Source organism: Periophthalmus magnuspinnatus, chromosome 24 (genome assembly GCF_009829125.3).
Source record: "Periophthalmus magnuspinnatus isolate fPerMag1 chromosome 24, fPerMag1.2.pri, whole genome shotgun sequence".
Classification (NCBI taxonomy): domain Eukaryota; kingdom Metazoa; phylum Chordata; class Actinopteri; order Gobiiformes; family Gobiidae; genus Periophthalmus; species Periophthalmus magnuspinnatus.
The window spans coordinates 5893724-5914749 of record NC_047149.1 but is presented as its reverse complement, the minus strand read 5'-3'; the positions used below and the strand labels follow the sequence as shown (position 1 = coordinate 5914749).

The following is a 21026-nucleotide window of genomic DNA, read 5'->3' as shown; positions in this document are numbered from 1 at the left end:
TTTTAAGTTATTTTGTTACAATTGTACTGGGGGCTACCAACCAGACTGTAACACTTCCTACAGTCACAAGATGGCGGCCTCATTAGCACGGTTGCAGTTGTCGGAGTTCCTCTAGCGTCCCGCATCACACACTGTGATGTCCTGGTCCTGTCACGCAGCTTCTTGCACTGTGGACACTAGACAGGGACATTACCTGGACACTACCGACGCTGCACATTAAAGACTCTACAAACGTCCAACAAAATGAGCTCCGAGCCTGTGGTCATCGTCTCTGCCGCGCGGACACCTATTGGTAAAGAAAAGCGCGTGTTTTTGTCATTTACTTACGGAATTCATACTCACGTTTGCTTTTTAACGTCGTTTTCGGTTACTATTTGTTGCTGTGTGACTTGTCAGCTATTTATTTAAAACATATTTGTCAAAATGATCCAAATCTTCATCATAGGCTACTTTTCATTCATCCTGTTAATATGGTTAATTGAGACCATTACGCCGTGTGTTGCGGGGCTCTGATTGGCTCCCTGCTGAGGCGCAGGTCTTACGTGAGCTGTGATTGGCCCAAAGTCATAGTGCGACAGAGCACGAGCTGTCTGTGATTGGCCAGACTTAACGTGGTGTATGAGGGTCAAGAAAAGAGTGTCATCTATTTACACTGGGATAGTATAGTTACTGTATTTGGTATTTGTTCAAAATTATTATTATTATTATTATTATTATTATTATTATTATTATTATTATTATTATTATTATTAACTTTTCTTTTAAATAATAAAAGAATACATACTGAAATTCATGAAATGACTCTAAGCTCAGTGCTTATTGTCACCGACCTTGACTGTGATGAGTGAGCAGTGGTTTGAGAGGCATTCCTGGTTAAAGAGATGTCTGCAGCGACCAGGTCAAGTTAAATAACCTATATGTCTTTTCCATTGCATTCCTATTTGCATAATGTTTTGTTTTTCTATGAGCTGGAATTAAGGAGTTAATGTGTACACTACGCTGTCTTCATTATTATATTTGATTACTATTTTCCACTGACAACCAAATATGCCTGCTCTGTTCTTTCTTATTATTTAGTACTCTGTATTTTGAATCTTGTTTTGGTGTGCTTTCTCTCAGGGTCCCTGAATGGCTCCCTCTCCAGTGTGCCTGTCCATGAGCTGGGGGCAGTGGTCATGAAGGACGTGCTAAAGAAGGCAGGAGTCCAACCAGGGGACGTCTCTGAGGTCATCATGGGACATGTCCTCACAGCAGGTACATGAACACTCAAGAGCTCCAGTCAGTAAACCGAGTTCATTCCTGGTTATATTCAGTCTAATTAAATGAGACACTGTTAAACTTACAAACTTACACGATAATAATTTGGAAATGTCACTAAAAACTGTCACTAAAAAAATGATTTAGCACAAAAATAGGCTTCTGCCTGATTGTTATATCTGAGTCCTCTTTATAAGTAATATGTGTACATTTTAAAACTAGGCAGCTATACTGTATTTAAATTAAAGTGTAAATATAAACTAATATAAAAGGATTCATCAGATAGGAGTCACTATTATAACTTATTTATGATATCTTTTAGAAAAGCCTGAATTGAGGCACCCCTGGTGCAAAACTGCCTTTATGTCCTTAGGCAAGAAACTTCACCACCTTGACTAGTATAAATCGGTGAGTGTTGATGTTGGTTATTGACTTTATTACGTCCCACCCACTTTTGCGACTTGCTTCCTTTATGGTGGCACTTCTTTAATCAGGAATTTTATTAATTTCAATGGAGAATTTGGGAAACGTTTTGCAGCTAAAATCTGATATAAAGAAGGTTGTGTTTAATGTTCATGCGACCAACAAGTCAACAATGCACCGATTCTCTAGAGGCTTTAAAACGGCTCTGTAGTCCTATAGAACTTACTTACTGTCAAGATCGGCAGCCCCGTACAAAATAATGCAACCTGAATGATGATGACGGCGCCCACGTCACTATCAGAGTAAGGTGAAACAACAACATTCTCACCTTACACATCTTCACAGTAAGAGTATTATCTTCCTTTCCATCTTTTCAAAATTAGCTGATCGTATGTCACTTGTCTAGTACATGCATGTTACTTTGAACACAGGTTTTGTAACTTGTCCTCCAGCAGACACACACACAGCCTGGCGGACTTGGGTAGGTCACATGGTAACCAGCCCCGCATCTAGTTCAACACTTTCCTCCATATTGGGAAAAAAACAAAAGCCAGTCCTATAAAGTTTGTAACTGTTTTAGAACTTAACATTTTTGTGAATTTACAGGTAGCGGTCAGAACCCAACGCGGCAGGCCAGTGTGGGGGCTGGGATCCCCTATGCGGTTCCGGCCTGGAGCTGTCAGATGGTTTGTGGCTCTGGGCTCAAAGCCGTGTGTCTGGGAGCTCAGTCCATCCAGGCGGGGGAGGCCTCTGTGGTGGTGGCCGGTGGGATGGAGAGCATGAGCAGGGTGAGACATTCATTCAACCAGGGCAAACTTAAAGGAGACACGCGGGAATTGGCTCCTCATACCAACCCAGAAACCAGCAGACTTGTTTTTTTCATAAAGTTGTTTTAGATGAATATTATGATTTAAAATGTTCAAATGATGTCATAGATTATAACTGTATAGAAGACAAAAGCACAATGTATCCTCTTTAAACCTTTAACCCTTAACTGTAAAGTAATCTTACATACTAGTTTTAAAAATGTAAATATTTTTTCTATCCACCAAACCTTCTCACCCTAGGCCCCCCACACAGTGCAGATGCGAGCTGGAGTGAAGATGGGAGACTCGTCGCTGCAAGACTCCATGGTGGCGGACGGTTTGACAGACGCGTTCCACAACTACCACATGGGAATAACAGGTGCCATATATCACCAGCCTCATAACTGCTCAAGTCATTTTATTTCTACTCTCCCGACCCTGCTGTGTCACTGGTGTTGTCCTCGGCCAATCAGAAAAATTTATACAGTCAAAAAAATGTAAACCACATCTTAGTGCAGTTTATCTTAGTGCATTTTCCAAAATCTTTGAAAAAATGACTTGGGCAAAATTATGCTATGAAGCGAATTATGTATTAAAAGTATTGTACCTATTTTTTATGTGAATGTGAAAAACAGAGCTAGTTCAGCGCTAGGTCTAAAATTACTCACTTTCCTAACCCATTCCAAGCATTTTAATAATTCACCGCAATGAGTTTTTAAGCTCTTTTCACAGCTTTCAGAGACCAGAGGAGTTCTTATTGCTGTCATGGTAATGCAGCCCTACTTCCTGGTATGCAGAAGATAAAAACACAGACAGCACCCAGCCTATTTTAGATACTGTAAACTGTATATAGCATCAAAAATAATCTCATTTTGACCCTAAGAGCTCCTTTTAACAATATATCTGTACTGAGGTGAGAAAGAAATGGGTACAGTCCCGTTAATGATGTGAATGATTAGCACATCCAACATTATCTCCTGAATTTGCAAACATTTATTGAGTTATTCTGTTACAGCGGAGAATGTGGCGAAACAGTGGGGCGTGACTAAAGAGGAGCAGGATAAGTTTGCAGTGCAGTCTCAGAACAGGACGGAGGCTGCGCAGAAGGCCGGACACTTTGATCCTGAGATAGTCCCCGTGCTAGTCCCATCCCGGAAAGGTGAAGACACAAGGACATCGGCAGACATTTAGATCATATCAGTTATGTCGTGGATGAGAAACAATGTACCATGATTCCAATCAAATTTAAGTTTATGGTGATCTTTATGCACTGAAAATCAAAATACAGTATTACAAAAAAATCATATTAAGAATGTTATTGGTTTAACATTAATTTGTTTGTAATGTTAAATAATCAAGTTTAAAGTTATTTGTTCCAAATTGTGTATGAGAATGTGAATACAATTTCAAATATAAAAAAAAAAATGTTTGAAATGACATTATATGCAGTGGGGGATGTAAACTATACTATATACCAAGAAATTACAAAAATGTTTACTTATCCAGTGCAAAAAGGACAATTCAGATTTGACATTGCTGAGTTTTGAAGACTTCAGAACATTCTATAGGCCGGTAATATTTAGTACAGATGGGGACAGCTAAAATGAAATGATCAGGTTCAACATTTGTGAATTTACCTTTTGAATATTTCATGGCAAAGAACATTGTAATCAGACGAGAAACTTGCTCTTGCCCTGAGAGTATGACATCACCACATTCCTGAATCTGAAAACCACAAATTGTATAAATAAGCATCAAACAATGGCTCCAAGTGTTGGAGTGTTGTCGGACTATTTGTGCGTCATGCAGAATTAACGCACGGCAGTTAGACATTTGAACTCTCACTGGCCGTGGTATAAAGTTGGTGAAAATAAACTTAACTTTCAATTGGACAAACAGCTTTTTGTGCTGTTGTCAGTAGCTATTACAAAAGATTTGCCCAATAAACCTCATTTCAAAGTGAGAATTGCTTCCTATCTGTGAAGTTGCAGAGTTTGACGTCCATCTTTGTTTCCATAGTTACAAACATGACGGTCTGTATGTGCAGGTCCAGTGGAGGTGAAGGTGGATGAGTTCCCTCGACATGGCAGTAACATGGAGACTATGTCCAAACTCAGACCCTGTTTTATCAAAGACAGCACTGGGACTGTCACCGCCGGCAACGCTTCAGGTACCACTCACTGCACGCCATACAATAATTTTACATGATGTATTTAAACCAACCTAACTGATTTTCCACACACTGAATCACTGATCTCATCTTGGTGATGTTAGCTGTGTTTAAATAAAGTGTAGTCAGTTCATAGTACATGCAGAGAAGGATATTTTTGTTGAGCTTTTGTCACAAAAAATATAATGATACCAAATGGATGTAATGGCAAGTATTTATGAATCTACTACCGGTAATTAATATTGCATCATCGCATAACCTCTCAATTTAAACTTCAGTTAATCTGATGTTTAAGGAAGTACTTACAAATATGTCTTGGTCTGATTTATATTCTAGTCCTGGGATGTAGTATTTATTTAACTTCATTAGGAAGTCTCATTGACATTACAAAACAGTTACAAATATGAGCCAGTCCTTTGTGCAGTGCTGCCCTCTACTGTCCCATCAGTGTCACAAAAGAATATTCTTCCTAGTTCTTTTTAGACTGACAATAAAAACAATGTCAAACACTTTTGAACACTTTACATTTAGTTTTATGCGAGTATAGATGATTTGTCTATTTAAATAAACAAATATGGTTTCACAGGTATAAATGACGGAGCAGCAGCAGTGGTCCTGATGAGCCAGTCAGAGGCACAGACCCGAGGACTCAAACCTTTGGCCCGGGTGGTGTCTTGGGCTCAGGCCGGACTGGACCCTTCCGTCATGGGGACAGGGCCGATACCTGCCATCAGAAAGGCCGTAAGAACTACCTCCACTCCTGAAACATTCGTGTCTGTCGTACTAAGTAAACTGGACTTATCTCACTGTGTTTCAGGTGGAGAAGGCGGGCTGGCAGCTGGAGCAGGTCGACCTGTTTGAGATCAATGAGGCGTTTGCTGCTCAGTCCATCGCTGTGGTCAAAGAGCTTGGCTTAAATGTGGATAAGGTAAGATCCTTCTTGCTCCTGACTGACAATAGCCCAAAGTTTTTAAATGTTGCTGAAGCAAAAAAGTCTTATATTACACAAAATGGAGTCTTGTGAGCTTTATGCCATGTTAGAATGTTAGAAATGTCAATCATCAAAAACATATCTGGAGTAATCTACATCTCCAAAGCTCAAAATGTTCTATTCCACCTTGTGATGTCATGAAGTGGTAATTTTCAAGTTAACAGCTACTTTAACCTTTAGTTCTGTAGAAATAGATAATTACAGGGCTGAAATTATCCATTGATTCTAGTGAAGGTGTGTGGAGTTTAAAAACACAGTGGAGCACTTCCTGTATTACCACATGACACCACAAGAAGGAACTAGGTATTTTTTTCAGTTTGAGAGAAGAACTCAGCCTAAATACACAGGGTTTGTGTGTTAAACATGTGTGAATGAAACAAAACTCCAGGTCTGGTTGTGATGAGGAAACAACATAATAACATAGATCAGAAAAATATATGTTCCCTTTAAATTTGTGAAAAGGTATTATCAACGCCTATACATTGAGATTACGCAAAAAATCGTCATAAATTGATAAAAGTTGTATAAAAAAAACTGCTTTAATTAAATATTAAGATTACAAATGCAGCTCTGTTACCAATTAATGAGGATTTGAACAGAACTGATCCCCATAAACCATTGACTCAAAACTCAGACTTCTCATGTGAAAATACCTTCTTACTTCCGTGTCTATTCCCAGGTGAATGTGAGCGGCGGGGCCATCTCCCTGGGGCACCCTATTGGCATGTCAGGGTGCAGGGTGCTGGTGACCCTGCTCCACGCCCTCCACAGGACCGGAGGGAAGAGGGGCGTGGCTTCACTCTGCATCGGAGGAGGGATGGGCATCGCCATGTGTGTACAAACCGTCTAATATGTCAAAGCTCTACTGACATCTGCACTTAAGATGCGGGAATATGGAAATTACTGAGAATTTTGTTTACAAAAATGAGGGATAATTTTGTTTACTGCCGCTTCACTGTGTAATTGTCGGGAATAATGTGATTTAACTCAGGTTTATGCTCAATGTGACTTATGGTAAAAGAAAATTTGATTCAGTTACCATGGGTCATACCTGGACGACTGAGGGATTACACAGACAGCAGTGTGGCTTAGTCAACCTAGTGTCTAATAAAACGCTGCCCTATGTAACTTTTCTACAGAGGTGGGTAGTCGCCAAAAATTGTACTTGAGTAACAGTAACTTTACTTCAAAATAATATTACTCAAGTTGAAGTACAAAGTAGTGGTACAAGAAATGATTGAAGTACGAGTAAAAGAAAGTATTTGAGAAAACTACTGCTCAAGTAACTGGAGTAACTTAAAGAGTAACTGTCTGGAGGTAAGATCGGATTTATAATTTGAAATGATTGTATTTGAAAGGACAAAACATTAAATAATGGATAGACATAAAAGGATAGACATAGAAATGAGACAAACTACCGCTAAATCATATTGTCAACATAAAGCTTTTGTCATGCTACTAGAAAAGTTCTTCTTCAAAAAGGCGGTCAAAGGAGTCTGGGCTTGTATTTTTACCTTTACCTGAAATATTCCACAGTAAGACATTAACTTTATCTATCTTGCATTTATTCAATTGCAGATGTTTCACTGTTTACAAAAAGGAAAAAATTAAGTCAAGTTGATAGTTGGATATGGCCACAGAGAGTAAACTGAAAAGAATTTAAATTGTCGTCCTAGTTTAATTTAAATACTCGATGTCTGTAATTGTGACTAGAACCTTTGAACGGGTTGCCAGATTGAAAGAATGTGACGTCCTTTTTCTTAGATAGGAGCAGGAGCCAGTATTCACATTACACGGTTTTCATTGATTTGGTTAATTTTTAGTATTAGTGGTACTAAACTGTCTATGGTGTTTTAATAGTGCCATCTACTGTTCCTTGTCATTTTTGGCAATTTTAGTGTAAACTAGGTAAATTTGCAGCTTTGATTCAAAATGCCTAAATCTAAGTTTGTGCTGCCTTCAGTGGCCTCTGTAATGTCAAGTAGTTGGTGACATCACACAAGACTGCCCCGATTACAACCAGGCATTTCTGATTACAAACACCTCGCTACAGGAGCAGAGTTTTAAGTGTGGATACCTGTTAGACCAATTACACGTTGTCTTATATGTCCGGACTCCGCTCCTCCTCCCCCCTCAAATCCTCCAGGTACTGCCCAGTTTAGCGGCTCTATTTGAAATGTCATTGTGGGCGGAGTTTAGATGTTTAGTTCCACTTTAAATGGGTCTTGCTCTTAGGCCTATGCAATGCTGTCATCTGTAGCCAAGCAGTTAGTGTATTTATGACTAACCTTTGATGCATTTAAACATTCCTTTTGTTTCTCAATATGTACAGACGGACTCCAAGTGCCACATGTGAAAGAAATCTTGTATTTTTCTTACTAACCTCAAATCATGTACAATAAATTAAACTACAACATTAACTCAAGAACTTTTTAATTTCCAAACAATAGTCAGTCATTTACAACCATTGGGGTTTTTATTTTCTTGTCCAAAACAAAAATCTCATACAGTTTGAGTGAGAGCAACAGATTATCAGTAAACAGGCAAGTGCGGAGCGTACACTACAGATGTATAAATACAGACACAGAAATGAAAGACCTAAGACAAGGCCCTGGTTCAGCCCTCCAGAGAGCCGGACTGCACCGCGTCCATGTACGAGCTGCCCCCCTCTTTGGGCTCGGGGAACAGTTTAATGAGGTCGTCAATGCGGAGGATAGTGATGGCGGCCTCTGTGGCGAACTTGAGGCTCTTGGTCTTGACCATGGTGGGCTCGTACACGCCCGCCTGCTTGTTGTCCCGTGGTTTGCCGTTGATCAGGTCTAGGCCGATCCTATACAAACAAAATGGAGGGAAGGGTTAGTGAGGACAGATTTTGGGTTGTATTTAGTTTAAGATCCAATACAAACTAGAGTTAATTGTTAAGGCTGAACAATTTGGGGAAAAACAACAATTTGTAATTATTAGATTTAATATTTATGTTTTAATGAAAGAATTCTGTTCAAAGTTCACACATTTTAAACATGTGAAAAACAGACAAAAGGTTCTGAAATGTCATTCCTGTATTAGTTCAGATTTCAGTCATGTTTGTACAGATCTAAACTACAGGATTAGCAGTTATGCAAAATTTTGTAGAGGAAATGGTGGTATTTTGTCTTTGCAATTTGCCAAATTGTAGTATCAATTTTACAATGAATCTTAGTCCAAATATATCAGAAAAATGCTACATTGTGAGTTGCACAGCACTTTGTGACAAGGGCTATTCTAAAATTCTGCCTAGTCCATGGTTTTGTTTTCAACTAAACTAATTCAAAATAGGAACTGTCCATATTCAAGTGGACTCATTTTGGATAATGATATCTATCCATCAAAGTGTTACTTTTCAAACAAAAATAGATTAGAATATAATTTGTGTAGTGAACTTAATGTTGACTTGCGACTCCCAAATTTAAGAATACCCTGCATTTCCAAATGTTTCTACAGAGGTCCAAACTAAAGGGTTAGCAGGTGGTATACAAAAGACCACAGAGACAACATTGTGTAAAACTTCAAATTTACAATAGACTGCATTATCTTCCAATTATCTAAGCCAAATCTTATATAAATATATAAAGCCAACTTAGTAACTATTCTAGTAGTTTAAAGCCTTACCACTTGAGGTTCTTGCGCTCTGGGTTGACCTGCGCCTCGTTGTGGAAGGCTCTGAGCTTGGCCACCAGGTCTGTGGAGTCCTGAGCTGCGTTCACTGCCAGAGTCTTGGGGATGACCAGCAGAGAGTGGGCGTACTCTGCGATGGCCAGCTGCTCCCTGGAGCCCTGGATGTCAAAACAAATTTAAAACTATTAAGTTATCAAGTAATTTCTCAAGTATAAACAACTACCAGTTGTTGAGTGTATTGTATGTATTGTGTAGAATGAAAAAGTAGAAGATTTTAAAATTTCACATCATAACTTGAAGACTAGAAAAACTTTGTAAATCTTAAAAGGTGCACTATGTAACTTTTCTGGTGGAGGATCGTGCCACCTGCTTGCGTCCATGGAGGTGTTTTTTTTGTAATTTTTTATTAAAGATTTTTTTAATGGGAGAATATAGCTACGTCTGAAAAACAAGAAGTAGAGGAAAAAGAATAGCATCCCCATGGAGATGATATTGCTGTACCAAGAATGTTCCACTGTATGGCATTAAATAAATCCATCTTCATGGACACAAGCAGCAAGCAGGCAGCAAGTTACAAGTCAGATCTGTGGGGAAGTAAGCCCACCAACAGTAAGAATGCATGTTATTTGAGAAATTATTGTAGGAGTAAAAACATGTGTATTTAAATAAATCCAAGATGGACAGATTTAATGCCATACTGTGGAATGGAGCTTGGCCAAGATGTGTAGTCATTGAGAGTTTTGCAACACCCCCTTTTTAGTTGACTAATCGATCAGAAGGACATGTCTTTAGTTGACTATAGTCCTAATTGAAATGTGAAGAAACATGTGAGATAAACTTGTATAATCCAGTTCTTACCATACTAGTGGCGTAGTTCTCCAGGTAGATTGACAGCGCGGCCTCCACAGCGCCCCCTCCTGGCACCACAGACTTTGACTCCAGCACCCTCTTAACTACACACAGGGCGTCGTGCACCGAGCGCTCCATCTCATCACACATGAAGTCATTGGCCCCGCGCAGCACGATGGAAGCTGACGTACGTGCTTTGGTACTGCGAGGAGATGAGGGAAAGGTTTAGTGCTTTATATATAAAGAGTCTGCCTTTCCATTTCCTATAAACTATTTTGTCTATAGTTGCTTTAAAATGTAAAAATATTCTTAACAGTGGAAATAGATGGTAGTTTTGTATCTAGACCAGGGGTGTTTTTCTGTGGCCTTTCACTACAAAATATTTGAAGGGGCATACTTGGGTGTGATGATAACTGTAGGCACTGCTCTGTCACACTATAATTTAGCAATTTTTTTTAACACAATCTGACCACAACAAACTAACTTAGATGGAACAACAATAGGTGAGTTGATTTGTGCTGTTAAACAAGTCATTCATTTCATGTCTGTCTGCAGAGTGATATTATTGAAGTTATAGATTAGAAGTACTTTTATTGGTAATTTAAGTACCACCATTTGGGCCAATTCAGCAGGGTTTGTGGTCCACACATTAGGCCCCCAGGCCACAGTTCGGACACCCTTGATCTAGATGATGAGACTTTGAGGTCTTACTTCTTAATGAGGATGAGCTCGTCGTCACAGATTCTCTCCTGGACCACCTCCTCGGCCTGGCCCAACATGGTGGCCTCAAACGTCTCCTCTCCCTCCAGGTTACTCAGGGAGGGGCACAGGGTGGCTAAGGAAAACACATGTCAACAACATCTTTAGCATTTAGCAAACATGGGTACATTTACTTGAATAAAAATTTGCCCCTTCACAATAAGCGATATATCTCACTTCAAAATTTGTTAAGATATAGATGATAAACAATAATACTGAAGCTAATTCATGCCACTGGCACAAAAATCCAAGAGCAGATTTAAACCACAAAAACTATTCCAAATCTACAATACTGTTAAAATCTCAAGCTGCAATAAATAAACAGCAGAATGAAACTCTTTAGTACTTGGTCTGTACCAACCTTTTATGGCTTAAATATTTTTAATACAGCCAAAAATATACCACAAGTTCCCAAGTTTTGCAAAGAAAAAGTACACATGATAAATATTGACCCCAAAAAATGTTGTTCCATCTTTAGACATTGAAGTATAAGTCAATATAATAAACTGTTTACATTTAAAAAATCTAATAACTCATGATCAGATTTTTGATGTGTGTGTGAACATAGTCACAGACATAAGCTGAGATGATGTGTTTTTCCTGGACCTGTCATGGTAATGACTATATGGACTTATTGTTCAATATATTAAAGCTGGAACTATATTTTTTGGGGTCAAAATTTATCGTGTGTACATTTTCTTTGCACTACTGGGATATTTTTGTTAATTTTTTGGCAACATGATCAGATTTAAGCCATAAAAGTTTAACCCCTTAGCATTCCGGGTGATTTTGGTGAAATTGCCTTTGTTCTGACCTCGCCAAACTAAAATATTCACCATTATTGAACCCTCAGTAGTAAATGCACTAGTTTGGGGTCTTTGTAAAGGTAACACCCTATAGTTTTACCCACAGGTGTCAGAATCACTGTAAGTTTGTCTGCTGAGCATTTATACACTTTGGAACACACATTAAAAAAAAATTTCTCATCCTCGCCAAAAAATTTTTGTGAAAATGAAGGTGTAGAAAGCTGCAGTAGGGAGCTGGGGACAAAAATACACCATACCTCAACTGACAAGATTGTTGACCACTTACATTTCAAATTTGAGGTCAATACCTATAAAAACGAGAGTTTTACAATCATTTTATCATGAGTAAGTCCAGGCCTCTCCAAACATATCTGAATGAAGACATTTGGAGAACATTTGGAAAAAGTGCAATAACTTTTGAATGTTTCAACCCACAGACATCAGTGAGGCTCTACTGAAAACTCACACTGAGAGGAATCTGTATCTGCACAGCTGCTCTATTACTGTACATTTATATATCATATCAAAACACAATATAAAATGTATATTTGTATATAAAATACAGTCAAAACAAGTGCTATGGATCAAAATAAATATATATTTACAAACCACACACTGCAAACAATCAACAAACACACACTTCAAAATGTAAACAAACACACACTGGAAACTAAGAACACACTGTACATGATTGTACAGTGTGACAGTCATTCTGTGACAGTGGCTCAGTGGTTAGAGCTTTGGTCAAGCAACCCGAAGGTTGGAGGATCGAGTCCCACTCGGACCGATTTCTGTCATTCTGTCATCACCCAAGTGGTGTGTGCGTGATGATTGGTGGTGGTCGGGGGGCATTTGACCCACAATTAAGTGAATAGCAGAATAAACCATGCTTCAGGAACAGCATCTGTAACCCACGTGACCTAGATTGCCCCCACCCATTAACGCACCAGTGAGCGTTTAAGTACCTGGCGCGCCCCTGTCACTTCCTGCTCTGGTGCTCTTGCTGTGTGGTCACTGTGGCTCGTGCTGGTCCTGCTCTGGAGTCGGCGTGCTCATCATTTGTCGTTCAAAATCCGAATCAACTGCTTGCATTCTACGCATTCAACCATCCGCTCAGCGGTCAGGTTTTTTTTCCCCCCTTCAGTCTGATGATTCTAACTTCACCTGTGATGGCGAGCTACCCATACACCACTCTGTGGTAGGAAATTGAACTCTTCTTCTCTATCGCTGGATTTTATACAAACTTTGAAACTTGGTCTGAAAGACTTTGCTCACCCACACACACAAACTCATGGACTAAATATTCACATGAACAATCGGATTTCACGGGTCTGAAGTTGTCATTCATTTATTTTCTTTATTTGGATTGATCAGATTGATCACATCCTCACTATTGTATACCTGTCTAATATAAATGTTGATTATTATAAGTATTATTGAATTTCTGACTATATATAGAAAAAGTATTAATACAATCATTCATATAATCAACTTTATTTTGTCTGTGTTCTTTCACTTACTTACTGGCTCCCTACCGAATCTAGTCTGAGACATCCTTGCAGTCAGTCCACCTAGCCTATCACGCGTTACACGTCCAATCCATCAAAACATAAGGTCCTCTGCTCCTGAGTCCATCATGAGATCTTCACTCGGTTCCACGAACCGCTCCGGGTCCGAGATGCCTCTAGTTTAACTTGTACAAACATCCACAGTGTCCTCGGTCGCGCACTTCCTTTGTTTTGTCTGTTTCATCATGTTTAAAACGCAAAACTGCTGCGTAAAATTACGCTACGCGCGGATCTTTATATCCAGCCTCATCTTATTACGCGTGCAGCAAACTCCGTCTGTTTACAGTAAACCACTGCATGTCACGCATCAGCGTGTTCCGCAGTTCATGGGCTTTAAGAGGAAAACATCACTAAACATGTGTAATGTAACAGCTTGATTCTACAATGGGGAGAGTGGGGCGTACTCTTTCAGTCATCTGTAGCTCTCATTCACTGTCGGAGCGCCAAGTGGTTAAATGAATAACCTCATTACAAATCAAGTACTAAAGTGTTTGATTCTCCTGTTTATTTAATGCAACTTAATATTGTAAATCTAGAATAGTTTTTGTAGTTTAAATCTACTCTTGCGTCAGTGGCATAAATTTGTTTCCATATTGTTTATCGTCTATATTTATTTTAGTGATTATATCAAACTTGAAAATATATCATCATGACAGGCTTAGTTTTTCCTCTCACCTCCCGTGGCCTTGGCGATGCGCTTCAGGTCCCTCTTGAGCACCCTCCTCACAGCCATGGCACCCACATCCACAAAGTATTTGAGACACATGTCGTCGATGCCCCCGGTGGTCAGGATCACGTTGGCGCCGGTCACCAGGATTTTCTGGATCCTCTCCTTGGTGATGTCAGACTCCCTGCATTAGATCAAATTCATGTACGGGTTAGAATGTAGTCAAGGCAGTTTTAAGATGACAGCTAAACAAAAAGTATGAATGCAAGTATCTACAAATATGCAAATCTTACAAACTTTACCAATATATTTGCTGTAATAGTGATGTTACTGCACGATTACAATATACTTAGATACAGAAAATAACTTTTCTTTATGGAGATGCTATTCCTTTTGCCAATGTTCCACAGTATGGCATTAAACTTATCCATCTCCTTAGACAGAGATAAGCAGGGGATGCATCAAGCCGTGTTCCAGATCAGATCTGTGGAGAGACGATCCCTCTCACAATAAGGCATTTCTGAGCAATAAAACACCTGTAATTTAATAAATGTCAGATTGACAACTTACCATACTGTGGAAAATTCAGGGTAACGCAATAACATCTCCTTGAGACAAGCAGGTAGGAAACCCTCCACTAGCAAAGTTCCATAGTGGATCTTTAAGTGAACCTTTTTTTTTTTTTTGAGTTGTCCAGTCCAGAATAGTGACCCAACAGCTACAGAAGCTGAGGCCTTGACTTTGGACTGCTCATGTTTTCTCCCACGCGTATCACTGTGAAAACTACTGACCCAGAGGCACAGCAAATTTAATGGGACTACTGTAAACATTTATTTATACAACAAACATTTACGAGCCATAATTAAAAAAACAAACAAACATCGTTTTGAGGTGTTTTCTCACCTCTGTCTGATGAGGTCGAGCTTCTCTGGGTCGTTGATGATGACTTGGATGCCCATCTTCATCTTGGTCTTCTGCAGGCTGAAGTCCAGACAGGCGATTTTAGCGTTCACCACACGCTTCACCATAGCTTCACAGACAACAGCGAGTTACACAAGACCGTATACTTTTGTAACACTTACATTTTGAGTACGTGTTTGCATACTAGTGGTTAATCTGGTGTTAATTTGTATTTTTCTGACCTTATTAATGTATTATTCTCGAGCCAATATTACAAAAAGCCCTGTACCAGAATTTTTTCCCAGATGTATTTGAGCAAAATGTATCTTGCCCCAGTACAGATATATTATACAAGCAGCTCTTAAGGTCAAAATAAGTTAGCTGTTTACCATCTGCTTTCAGTTATAAAGCGTCTTATTGTTTGAAAATCAGGACGGGAGCTTTAGCATGTTAGTTGTTGTAACTCAGCTCTGGTCTCAGAGTTGTGAAAAGTGCTTTTGCATTCTAAGCACCCTAATTATTGACCATGGTTAATGTATAAAGGTAAGTGAGAAATAAGTTTGGGCCACTGTAAATTGTTTCAAATGAACTAGTTCTTTTTTCCAAGACTAAAAATCAGGTACAGTGCCATTCAGTGAATACTACCATTCTTGTGGTACTAGTCCTCACACCCTTGGTACCAAAATCCTATTAGGCTCATAGTTCAGGCACATGGGAGAATAAGACATTATAATATGTACTGAATACATCGCAACACTGGATTAACCACCTATGCCAATTAGCAGTTAATTGTTTAGTAAGCGGAATAGTGAATGAAAAATAAATCAGTGGTGGAATGACTTAAGTAGAAAATTTCAGTAAAGTACAGCAGCATGACTAAAACGTCACTCAGTTACAACTACCGATCTTGGGTCAAACACTACTGTCCAACTACTGTCACCCAAACAGTAAATCTGCAGCTAACCAAAAAACGACTTAATTACTCTAGAGTGAGTATTTGTAATTGTTTTACACAGAGGTGCAAAGTAACTAAAGTGCTAGTCTTATTTTTAGTCATAATTAATTGTCTGGCCAGAAAAGAGCTGGCACAAGTTACAAAATCCTGTGTCGCTTTCTTTTCACAGCCACTCTCCTGTCTCCCACGCGTATCACCGAGTACACCATGAGGACGGGTGTAGCAGCAAATTAAATGGGAGATGGGCTTAGCAGAAGCCCTGGGATAAATATCAAATGCACCTTGTGACCCCACGGTGCAGTTGAGGGCGTATCCGTTGACCAGGAAACTCTCCTTCTGGCTGCGCCCGTGGGCCTTCAGCACATTCACAGAGTTGATGGGGTACTTGGCCATGCCTTTGCTGTCTATGAACTTCACCGCCATAGCAGCGTCCACCACGATGTTTGAGAAAAAGTCGGAGTCACTGAAGGTGCACTGTTAAGGGACATACTTTAAAATTCACTAGAAATATCCATTAAAGCGCTCAAATTACACTATTTTATATGTTAAAATGTTGATTCTTCATCAAAAACATAGCTGGAGATTTGTTTTGTTTCATTCGCACATGTTTAACACACAAACCCTGCATATTTGGGCTGAGTACTTCTCTCAAACAGAAAATTACGTGATGTCATGTATCGTATTTTCCGCACTATAAGGCGCACCTAAAAGCCTTTAATTTTCTCAAAAACCCACAGTTCACCTTATATATGGATCAATATTGGTCAATTATGACACCCGTAGTCAGGAGGCGTCTCCGAAGTAATAGCGGTAATAACCCTTTAAGGACTGAGCACACTATGTGCCAGTACAGCTTACCTAGACCTACACTTTTATTCTTTTTTAGCCATAAAATAGCCATATTTACACATCCATCCGTATTTTTTTCTTTTACGCATCAAATAAATGAGTGAAAATCCCCGCAGCCCCGCGCTCTCATTCGTCACCTTCGAGGGACAACAGAGGCAAATTACAGTAATGACGGTAAAACATTTAGATAACCCCATGTCTCCGCTTTGAGACGCCGTTTGAATTTACATGAGAGCAAGACTGGGTGCAGAGTTACGCTGCTGGAAAGTCCGCAACCGCGAGTCTAACGGCGACGATAGGATCCGACGCTATAGGGATAACGCGGAGACAGGGAGACAGCGACGGGCGACATACGCCACAATCTGCCAATGGATTGCGGATGCCTGGGCTGAGATATCAGTCTCAACTGTGGTCCGAGCTTTCGCGAAGGCAGGAATTGTCACTGAACTGTTAAGACAACAGCAGTGACACGGATAATGGTGATTTTGACGAGACCGAATCGGGCACTTTGAATGAGCTCGCGCAACTGTTCAACTCAGACACTGAAGAGGAAGAACTCGACGGATTCGTGAATGAGGAATGAACTGAAAAAGTGAGCTTTACGTGTTTCTTTCACGTGTTTACAACTAAACAAGGCTGGGAGATATTGTGAATATGGACATTAACGTTTGAACAATGTTGAGTTATTGTTATTGCGTTGCACTATTTCGAGAGTTACTATATTGTGATGCATTAACTTGTTTTGTGAGTGAACAAAGTTTTCGGAACGTTTTTTTTTATTCTATTAATAAAGTTTGACTGACTTATCTGACTGTTTTGTTGACATTCCATTTAGCGCAGCTCCATCTCATGGATGCATAACACAACCCCAGCTACTACAGTAGTTTATATTATATATATATGCGCCTTATAATGCGGTGCGCCCTATATATGAAATTTGTTTTAAAATAGGCCATTCATAGAAGGTGCGCCTTATATTCCGATACGCCTTATAGTGCGGAAAATATGGTAATAATAGAGGAAGTGCTCCACTGTGTTTTTAAACTCCATAAACCTTCACTTGAATTATTTGGATGATTTCAACTCTGGAATTACCAATCTCTTCTAAATTAAGGGTAAAAGATAGCTGTTAATTTGAAAACTACTGCGTCATGACATCACAAGGTGGAACAGAGCATTTTGTGCTAAGCTGTAGACAGACTCTACTCTATACTCTAGATATGTTTTTGAGGAGGTAACATTATAAACATGGCTTAAATCTCACAAGAATCCATTTGGGGTAATATAGGCCTTTAACAAAAATACAAAAAAACATAAAACTTTAAATATAAATCTACACAACAAAAAATATGTAAACGTATACAACTTAAGATGGGACCAGAAAAGTTACATTCTGCTCCTTTATGAAATGTAAAGTAAAATGAACTAAAACCTAAAATTTACAAGGTTATACCCAAATAAAAGTACCCAATTTGATTCCATTCTAATCAATATGAACTCCCAAAAGTAGAAGATGGCTTTAGTTGGGTGTTGAAAACAATATAAAAAGTTAATCATGATCAAATAAAATTCCAGGTTTAAATGTGTTGCCATATTTCCTAAAAAACAGAATTTCAAAAAGACCATATAAAGGATACACTCCGATGATTTTTGAGGACATGGAAGTCCTGGCTGCGTTGATTAAACATTCTCTGCCCAGTTCATCTGCTGCGATTGTGAGGTTCTCATTTATGTAGCGTACGGCCTCCCTGAAACATAAAAGCACTATCAGTCAAGGGACAAACTTCAAAATCTCACTGATATTAGAACTCTGGTCAAGTTAATTGTAGAATCGTCTTTCAGTCTTTTAGGGCTGTTTACACACATAACCAAACATGCAAAAGCATAAAATACAAATATGTAAAATAAACCAAACATGTGCGTACTTGCAGGCCAGACGATATCCACTGATAACTGACGTAGGGTGGATCTTCTGCTTGACCAGCTCATCTGCGCTCTTCAGCAGCTCTGCCGCCAGAATCACCTGCACAGAGAGCACATAGGAAACGGTCAATGAAAAGAGAATGAAACAACACAAGAGTGAACCTAAACTCCCACACACGGGGTTTGTGCCATCGTTTCATTAGGAGTTTGAGAAAAGTAGCTCCTAAACTCCTTCAGACACCGAAGGACAGTTTCTTTGTCCTGTTAGCATAGCCACACATCTGTAGGAGGCAGAAGCATGGTACTAAAACAGGACGGGCAAGCAACAACTATTATTCTACCTTATAATTAAAGTATAAAAGTAAAAAACATTTGATTAAAATGATGTAACCTAAACAATTTATAGAGCCAAAATCTCAGATAAGGGGGTTGAGACCAATAATATTCCAAGGGCCAAACTGGAGCAGCGTGCGCACTCACCACAGAGGTGGTCCCGTCCCCGACTTCCTTGTCCTGCAGCTCAGCGAGCTCACACAGGACTTTAGCTGCTGGGTGCTCGACCTCCAACAGCTTCAGGATGGTTGCCCCGTCATTTGTGATGGTCACGTCCTAACAACCACAACAAAAACAACAACGCACTTTTAATGACAAAAATGTAAGCCACAGTTTATGTATCAAATTCTTCATGTATTACGTATTTATTAGGTTTTCTATTTTTTATGGCTATTACAATAAAGTTTCGCAACTTGGAAATTAAAATGAATATCTCTTCTCTTGATGTGGGATATTTATATACTCAAAAATGCAAAAAATAGAACAAAAATAAACAAAAACAAAACACAAATGTATCTGAAACTGACCCCAATGTCATCCACCAACATCTTGTCAAGGCCGACTGGTCCCAGGGAGCTTTTGACAATGTTGGCGATGGTTGCTGCGGCCATGACTGTAAAAAGAACAACCATTTTAAACAAGAGAGTAAGAAATTGTTTCCTGGACTGGACAAAACCAGCGTAGGGAGAGGATGCCAATAAAGAGCTTAGAACGAATGGTGTAGATTAGATGAAACCCCCTTCCTCATCTTCATATGGCACTAATCCTGATATCAACATTATCCTGCAGAACTGTTAATATCCATCTCTCGTTGAATTCTTATAACAGAGCACTGGATCATGTAAAAGATCACTTTTTGTTTAGTATTTTAATAATTCTTCCGCTTTATGTGAGACATCAGCACATCACCAACCAAAACTACCACAAGTAAAAGAAAATGACACAATTTGTTCATTTGCCACTTGTATAGACTTACATTAATGTCGTAAACAATGTAATGATAGGTCATGTTGATATGTCCTGTCATATTATTTAGCATGGTTCACAGAAATAGCCACACCTTCAGACCATGACAGTGTTTCTATAGCCCATTAGCATAGCCACCCATTCAATGCAAGTAAATGGAAGGTGCTAAAATGGGACCAAAACATAGAAATCCAAAAGATAAACAATGATAAGCAGTTCAGCCAAAAGTGTTAATAGACTTTATAAATATTCTATGATCCAAAAACAACAGCAATGCACTAGCTGACTTGAGTTAGCCGGTAGCATTAGCCGCACGTGTGACGCAGCGCGGAGGAGACTCGCTGTTTAGGACCAAACAAAAGGCACAAAGCTACAGTCAGACCGGCCTGAAATAAAGAGAGGACTGCGGACATAACTGACCATTCTGCGTGCGGACGAACTCGCCGGATGTCCTCTGTCCGAGCACGTTTAGGGGACCGTCCAGGAGCGACATTTTGGACCCTGCACAAACTGAGAAGAAAGGGAAGCGCTGCGGTGCACTGTGGGTAAACCGGTCTCAACTCCGAAGCTTCGAGAAGAAAATGATTAAAAATGCGCCAAATTACGTGTTTTGGGAATTATATTACAGTTATCGATTTTGTTTTCTATCGACACTACAAGTTTGTCTTAAAAAACAAAAACAGGTTATAACGGAAAGTGCGCTTTAGAGATGAAATCATTTCGAACACCATTTCCCAGAATGCAACAGAGCAGCTTTTCTTCTTCAGTCTGATCCCGATTATAAACGCGCTTTAGCGCGCCAACTGCTGCTTACTGTTGAACATTTGTCCTCCCTTTTTATTATACATAATATATTATATTATTATATATTTTGACACTAACGCGTTAAATAAATAATAAATAAAAAATAGTAGACTTGTTGGCCAGCATTATTGCATTTAGCCTGATTTAATTACTCAGGAGCCAGCTGAGGTGGCCCAGGCATCTGTTCCGGATGCCTCCTGGACACCTCCCTGGGGTGGTGTTCATGTGACACCGGGATGAGGCCCCAGGGACGACCCATGACACGCTGGAGACTAGGTCTCCCAGCTGATATGGGAAGCTTTGGGTCCCCCTGGAAGAGCTGGATTATGTGAGTGAACTCACCTAT

General features: G+C 39.5%; 2 protein-coding genes and 1 non-coding gene across 3 annotated transcripts; 1 reads left to right on the top strand and 2 right to left on the bottom strand.

Moving 5' to 3' along the window:
• Window positions 1–122: 122 nt before the first annotated feature.
• Window positions 123–8060, top strand: acat2 (acetyl-CoA acetyltransferase 2). The gene is made up of 9 exons (XM_033991260.2): window positions 123–292; window positions 1120–1254; window positions 2287–2468; window positions 2748–2865; window positions 3502–3645; window positions 4534–4656; window positions 5243–5397; window positions 5474–5584; window positions 6327–8060. Exons 1-9 carry the CDS (start codon window positions 244–246, stop codon window positions 6495–6497), a joined length of 1188 nt encoding a protein of 395 aa, XP_033847151.1. The 5' UTR covers window positions 123–243; the 3' UTR covers window positions 6498–8060.
• Window positions 8061–8063: 3 nt separating this feature from the next.
• tcp1 (t-complex 1) lies at window positions 8064–20633 on the bottom strand. Its single transcript, XM_033990758.2, has 12 exons — window positions 20297–20633; window positions 19438–19523; window positions 19058–19186; window positions 18580–18677; window positions 18292–18402; window positions 16087–16268; window positions 14854–14980; window positions 13959–14134; window positions 10862–10985; window positions 10160–10352; window positions 9296–9459; window positions 8064–8477 (listed from the first exon to the last, which is right to left on the bottom strand). Exons 1-12 carry the CDS (start codon window positions 20367–20369, stop codon window positions 8264–8266), a joined length of 1677 nt encoding a protein of 558 aa, XP_033846649.1. The 5' UTR covers window positions 20370–20633; the 3' UTR covers window positions 8064–8263.
• LOC117393302 (small nucleolar RNA SNORA29) lies at window positions 19920–20054 on the bottom strand. Its single transcript, XR_004543141.1, has one exon. It is a non-coding gene; the product is annotated as a small nucleolar RNA SNORA29 (small nucleolar RNA).
• Window positions 20634–21026: the final 393 nt, after the last annotated feature.

Bases quoted from the DNA above. Each gene is read 5' to 3' on its own strand.
- acat2 (XM_033991260.2), top strand. From the start codon at position 244: ATGAGCTCCGAGCCTGTGGTCATCGTCTCTGCCGCGCGGACACCTATT. The intron at 4,657-5,242 runs GTACCACTCACT...ATGGTTTCACAG, and splicing joins CACCGCCGGCAACGCTTCAG to GTATAAATGACGGAGCAGCA. The intron at 5,398-5,473 runs GTAAGAACTACC...ACTGTGTTTCAG, and splicing joins TACCTGCCATCAGAAAGGCC to GTGGAGAAGGCGGGCTGGCA.
- tcp1 (XM_033990758.2), bottom strand. From the start codon at position 20,369: ATGTCGCTCCTGGACGGTCCCCTAAACGTGCTCGGACAGAGGACATCC. The intron at 18,678-19,057 runs GTGAGTGCGCAC...CTCTCTGTGCAG, and splicing joins GGGACGGGACCACCTCTGTG to GTGATTCTGGCGGCAGAGCT. The intron at 16,269-18,291 runs GTATCCTTTATA...GTGCACCTTCAG, and splicing joins TCCTCAAAAATCATCGGAGT to TGACTCCGACTTTTTCTCAA.